The sequence below is a fragment of the Sphaeroforma arctica genome (genome assembly GCF_001186125.1).
Source record: "Sphaeroforma arctica JP610 unplaced genomic scaffold supercont1.1724, whole genome shotgun sequence".
Taxonomy (NCBI): domain Eukaryota; class Ichthyosporea; order Ichthyophonida; genus Sphaeroforma; species Sphaeroforma arctica.
The window spans coordinates 4,599-11,818 of record NW_014038834.1 but is presented as its reverse complement, the minus strand read 5'-3'; the positions used below and the strand labels follow the sequence as shown (position 1 = coordinate 11,818).

General features: G+C 40.9%; 1 protein-coding gene across 1 annotated transcript; it reads left to right on the top strand.

The window, feature by feature from the left end:
- Positions 1–6,289: 6,289 nt before the first annotated feature.
- Positions 6,290–6,898, top strand: SARC_11499 (hypothetical protein; the record flags this gene model as incomplete). The annotated part of the gene is made up of 2 exons (XM_014294416.1): positions 6,290–6,450; positions 6,724–6,898. The coding sequence occupies 2 exons, from the start codon at positions 6,290–6,292 to the stop codon at positions 6,896–6,898; spliced, it is 336 nt and encodes a 111-aa protein (XP_014149891.1).
- Positions 6,899–7,220: the final 322 nt, after the last annotated feature.

The window sequence follows — 7,220 nt, the reverse complement described above, 5'->3', positions numbered from 1 at the left end:
TAAATAGCCAAGTCACACTTTACTGGCAGGTACATAATTATTAATATCAGAATGCCAATTCTATGCCAAGAACATTTAACAATCACGATCTGCTATTCAAAATTCCAACCAAAATGATATTTGTAATTTTAATAGCACAGGCGTCCAGAGATAAGTGCGCAAGCGTTGATGTTTATAAGCAATACATACATATTGATCGATGCATACAATGATGTACTGCAACGAAGTGAGTTTGGAGTACACATATTTGAGCTTATATTATATACATATTATATACAATACCAGTAAACAGAGCTACACCAAACAAGCACAAAGTTTAACCATTTTCTTCACCTCTTTATGATTCTAAATGTTATGAGTACAATGTACCCATACTTATTTTATATGCTGTATCTTACAGTGCAAACCACATACACACTCTGCTTGCTTAAATGTTGTCTTACACCAGTACCAGCTTATGTACTCCTCGTCATGGACCTCGTACATCTCCAGCAAACGATCCACACAGAGCAGCAGAGACCCCAGAATAGTCGGCGCAAAAAAAAAACAGCAAGTATTTGCGATGCTTAGGGGTTTCTAAAGACATGCTGGATCTTCCATTGTAAAGAATCCTAGCAGAACTGACCAGGTAATGGCCAGAGCTAGTTGTGTACTCGATATGCCAGTGTCACAAATACCAGACATAATTTGGCCCTCTGTGCAAGTTTTATCTGACATTTTTAGAGACTATACAGCAAAAAAGAAGGTCGTCGTATGTAAAAAACTTACTATAGTAAAGCGACAGTTTATTGAATTTGTAAGGCATGTGATATATATGGTAATATACTGCGTGAAATTATGCTACCAAGATTGCTATATTTTCTGCAAAAGGCAGACAATCGTGTAAACACTGCTGTCCAGGCCGGGGATACACTAGTAAGGCAACGGGTTTGAAGACGCCAGGTAGATCTAACATCAGTCCCCCTTGTGCACTGGTTTCTATTTCTACCTCGAGTTTGTCTAAGCGAGGTGGTTTAGTAATAGCGGGAATGCCACTAAACACTTTTTAAACAAATATGCGAGCCAGAATTGTTTCCGCACGGCGCACAGACGCTCGAAAATTAAAACAATGGCGTTTGTGCGTAGCCGTCTCAATATTTTATACACTTGTGTGGGTCGGTCTAGACATGGAGAAAAAGAATTGTGGGCAATTGGGCATGAGTAGTATTTATAATTCACCGATTGAACAACAATAAAATGGGATTTATAAGATCCACGCTGACATCTGAAAACTAAGCGACAAATTTGCCTTCGAAAAAAAAACATCAGGGAACCGAGTTGTTTTGCACCATTAACAACAAGAAGATGTTCGTATCCTCGACTTCAATTGCTATGTTGGGTGGCGTCTCACTGGGTCAAAAACGTCTGCAAGAGGTAGAACTACTGACAATCGACGTAGCCTTCAGAATGAAACATGAGACAATTTATTTACCAATACTTTCAAGTGGAGTTATAAATTATTATCTACCAATACTTTCAAGTGGAGTTATAACGTCCTCCAGAGTGTAAGCGAAACATCATCGGCTCCACCAAGGAATTAAAGAATGTCCGCACTGCCGCACATGTCCGTGGACCGACTGACGCGCATTACATTCCGTTGTAGCATAGCAACCGTCACCTTGCCCACACTCTTCACAAAAATCGACGCCTTTTCCACAATATCAGGTGAGAAGTTCTGGTACGTGGCAAAGTTAATTGCTATACAGCTATCCTAAAGATCCGCGGTGTCGATCTGAGGAAGTGAATACAGCACAAATCAGAGGATGCGTCAATAAACGTTTGGTATACAGCGGCACCAATCGTTGTTCGCAAGGACCACGTGAATATAGAATCTACAAAATAAGAAGCAGGGATATCGGTGTGATGCAGGTGTGGATGATCACACGAGTTAAAGGTATCCGCACACAGTCGATAAACAATGCATGCCACGCACACGGTCCGGAGATACAGAGCACAGTGCCATTAAGACGTGACGCGTGATGTACAACATGTCACCGAACTCTTTTACGGTAACGAGCGGAACAGCTATACGCATTCATTCGAACATCGATGGTATGAACGAGGCTTATGAGCACTGACCGGCCTAGCCTACTCCAATCCTAAACTGTACTTAACTGTACGCAAGAGCCTGCAAATATATATATAAACATGAATTTTGAGTTTGACACGCACACAGTTTAGCCGTCCGTCTTACTTTAGACACATGTCCGTGAATGTATACTAGTATTTACGTACACTGGATATTTACAAACGCATCCAACTAAGAAAATAAATACATATGCATGCACAATCGTATTCGTATCTGGCTACTGATGCATGTATACCTACTGTTCCGGGATCAGAAAATTAGCATCTATATATATATTACACAATAGTCCGGGACACTCATGAATGAATATGTATACAGCTGTTATAGTCTCATTTATTATGCCAACACACAACCTATCGAGGCTGCGAATAGCAAACTTTTAAGTCAATGTATTTGCTAACAACTGTGACACTAATACATGAGTAGAACAGTGGAGACCCAAGACAACGCACCCTAGCAGTACACAGAACAATAACAATAGCCCGCCAACAGCTGTAGGTAACAACCGCAGATTGTAACCAACGACGGTCAAACAGGGGTTGTCTTGAGGTTCGCTTTGAATTACCGTACTCCAATTGAATACACGCACAAACTCTCGCACGTACGGTTTCCATCTGTCCGCATACTCAACAACATGTACAAGCGTACACGTTTGTGAGAAGTCTTTCTTCTTGTCTTTGTACATATATGCACAACTGAGACGGGGGTTGCATTCTCGACACAAACGTTGCGTATCATACATTGAAACCCTTGACGGGTACTCCAGAGATGACCACGTCGGCATTGCCAAGAGCCGCGGACTTAGATATATCGGTCGTGGTTATCTAGTGCTTGTGCAATTTGATTCCGTTGCCGCGCGAGAACACCAGGATATCATCTACATCGATGGAATATACCTTCGCGTCGTCATTCGCACAGAGTGCGGCCAGGGGTCGTCCCACAACCTCGCTGTGGTGTGTATGTAATATACAATGAGTGAATACGTGCGTGCAAATATTCAAAATACGAGCGCACACGTGTCTTGCCAAATGCCAGCACTGATACGCATCGCAAGCACACGTTCGCGAATAGAGCAGTCTGGGTTGGACATACAGCCCTCATACAACGCTCTGTCGCGGTAGTGCGTGTAGTGTCTTCTAATGGGCACACAGACACGTATCGACCGGGGAATACACAGAATGATGCACAATGATGTGATAGCCACCACAAAACTCGCGTGCTACAGTATATTTGCAACCTGGCGTCATATAATCCGCAAACCATATCTATTGTAACCAGCAATAATATGAACGTTGCGAAGTATTCGGTAATATCCGCCTTACGAAGCTAAATAAAAGCAATATCGTCTGTCATGACTTTTAAGGCATTATGCACTTTCCAAACGATCAAACCGGGTTAAACACAAGTCATCTAAAGGCTTTAAAATAGTTTATTTATGTGCTACTATTAATTGATTGTATGTAGTATGATGCGTAAAACCTGTGGTAGTCCTCGTAGACTCAGTCTTTAAATGATAGTGAGTTGAATTTGACAGCGGCAACTAGTGGCCAAAAGTCTAAATATAGAGATGAGCAACGTATCCAGACGTTGCTGATCTTAACTCGGTACGTTTTTCATTGTTTCTAGATGTCTATCAGCCCAATTTTTCGGCAGAATGCGCCTGGCGATTTTAATAAGTAACTGTCGTGTGCGCATGTTCAGTATGGGCTGCACGCAAGGTAAATCTGTAGCAGGTTTTGGATTGCTACCATCATCATCGGCCATCGCGATGGAGCCTGCTGCTTCTCTGGGTACTGATGACCACTGTGGGGTTGTTTTCGATTTGGTCATTGTGGAAGAATTGGCCGACCACTCGTATTTCTTCACTTCAAATTCATACACCGACAAAAATCGTTGGGGTTGTGCGGTGCCATCTACATCGAGAATTTTCCATTTGTTTGATGATGATATCTGTAGTATACATGGCGAAGAGGAGCTTTCACATTTTAGACTTACGTGGCACAGACCGGTGTCCTGCGACTTCTGAAGGGATTTTCCCACCAACTCACATTCATACTTTGGCAGTTGACATGTTTTCTTTCTACACTGACGATCTGGCGTATCAAGGACTATGGTTCCTGAAATGTTAAGCATTGCTCTGAATTATGCTTATATGACTTAATGTAAAATGTGGTCCGTCTGAAATAGGGTTATAATTTATATATCCATCAATTTTTCGCTTTTCTCGAGCCTTGTTAAATTGTTCAGTACACTATAAAGTCTTAAGAGTGAAGACTGTAGAGTGTAAAGTGTAGTGTAGACCGTAGAAGATAAATCATAAAGGTGAATGCGTTACAGCTGACTAATTTTTAAATTTAGTAGATGGTTTCATTGGTTTGATACTAAAATTTGTGTTAATATGTACAACAAACTCGACTCTGTATTTACGAGTTATGAGTTATAGACTGTAGACTAGAGAGACTCGCTAGAGTTATGGAGTCTCTGCCTTAAAAGGATAGAGTACATACTTATCTGTTGCTTTTTGTTGTAAAAAAACAAATGCCCTTTCTCCTTACTCCAAGTGACACCCCGGGTCCCCGACTGTACATACCAGGTAACCAGGCCCAGCGGCCAGCTGAGTTCAGAACTCTGAACTTAAGTGTTCAGTTGTTCAGTGTCACAGACAGTCTGTCATTGTTCAGAGTTCACAATTCACTGTGTTCAGACTTCAGAATTTGTTCAGACGTTCTGCGTTTAGTGTTCACCACAAACTCAGAGTAGCACTAAGTAGGAAGCACAGACAGACCAATATTTTCCTACAAATATTACTACGTATATATTCAAGAGAATACTGAATACATACTACACTCCATATTTTTAATGTTTATTTAAACAACATTACTCTCTACTACTAGAGTAGTAGGCGAGAATCGAGATAGTAAAGAATAGTATACTGAATAGTGAATACATACATAGTACATAGGAGCTTTTTATAGTAGCTATGTTTTAAATAAAAACAAAACAAAACAAAGAAAATAAACAGATACAAATCTAAAACACTATAGATTGAGATCGGTCAGACTCAGTGAGTCAGTACTCAGTCCCCAGTCCCCACTGACACTCGTGACTCGTCCCAAACGCTACTCTCGTCGGCTTATTCGGCTAGTAGAGGCTCTCTAGAGAGTCACTACTCTTTAGAGTCGAGAGAGAGGGAGTAGAGGTTTAATATTAGAGTAGCGCGCAAAGTGATCAGTTTTATGCTTGACATGATTGGCCAATCTTGTACCTCTGTTTTTATCGTCCCCGCCTAGTGACTCTAGGGAGCACGTAGATATTACGTTAAAGGGGTATGTACGAGATAGAAGTTGAACGTAAACGCATATTTACTCATTTAAAAACGTTATAACGGTTATGATGTGACTAGAAAGGCCCACCTAAGTTGTTTGTATAGGGATAATATTATGTATTTCAAAGGAGTTAAGTTACAATGTTTGTACATATGGTATGGCTCTCATAGCCGTTGTAGTGGTTTGGAGAAGATCGATGGGAAGAAGTGGTCAGTAAATTCCCTGTTGAAGCTTGGACCAAGTGAGTCGACAATGGAGGATATGCGCTGGGTCAATTCAGGCCGGTGCTGACAAAAAACTGATTCGTATATTGAAAACAGTGCACACTTCAATTTTTAGACCGGAAAATTGCACCCAGTAATATAGAAGAAACTGTATATGGAATAAAAGTTGAACCTAAAACGGTAAACCATTTGAGGTTAGTCATATGGTGCATACTGCATTGTGCAATCGCCTTAAAATAGGATCGGAAGCCACCCCTACTTTGCCAGGGTGTGGAACACGCAATACTTGACCAAATCCTGATTTTAATAGCGGAAATTGCTTAGAGCAATCAGGAAGAAAAATCACCCGGACAGATTTTTTGTCTTGCACTTATTTCTTGACTCGACCCTGACAAATTTTGCCGCTTTTCCCAGAACACCCACATGCAAACTGAATTTTGAACTTTTGAGGCCAGATTTCGACATGCTGCGCCATCTCTTAAGGTCAGTCGAATATCAGAAGTTTGAAATTACTTTTCGTTCTGGTCTAAAAGTGTGCAAACAATGCCGGTGAGCCCCAGTACTATTTTAATCAATAGTACAATTTATACCAGCTTGTGGTATACACACATATGCCACCGCAAAAGTCCAAGCATCTAAGTGGGGGCAGGGATAAGAGACATTCACTGCGTGGTCCTGACAGTCAATTCCGTCCTGTCACACAAGACGAGGAGTTGTATGTACCTGATAAAGAGACAGAAGCAACCAGTGACAGCGATGAAGACGTCATCAAGTATGTAGACAGTGATTCTACTATCTATTAATCTAAAATATCATTTTGAAATATTCCATAGCCTTCAAAATTGAACAGAAGGCTATGAATATTCATATAAACTTGACGCTGTATGAATATTGGCCGACCCCGCAGCCCACAATGGCCTGGGTCACCATATTGACCACATTGACTTTGGCCGAATTTTTTTATTGCAGTTTTGGCTTCCTTGCAACAAGTCGATCACCAATACGAAAACCGTAGTCTCAAAATCCAATTATTTCACCTTCACAGAAATCAGCTCTATTTCTTTTTTAAAGCCAATTTATTGAAGACAGTACATACAAAATTGGTTATTATTCTATTTTGCACAGAGCCGACTACTAGAGTGGGACGAGTAGGGACTGGGGAGTTGTCGGCCCAGTGGGGAGTGGGGACTGGGGAGTGGGGACTGACTCACCGAGTCTGACCGATCTGATGTAGATACATTTGTTTTGTTTTAGATTTGTATCCGTTTATTTTGTTTATATTTTGTTCTTTTTGTAAAAAAAACAACTTATAAAAAGCTTCTCTACAAAGAGAGAGAGTAGTAGATTTTTTATGTAAATAACTATATATTCAGAATGCATGCTCTGTCTCGCATGCACCGCTGCCATGCCTACAATTAATACCCCGCTGGCAAACCCAACATTCTGGGGGTCTTAAAAATGAGTCCTCCTCTTTTCTGGTTGTATGCTTTATGGTTATTGGTTATTGGTTAACACTTGACTGTCGACACTTGATGTATGTAG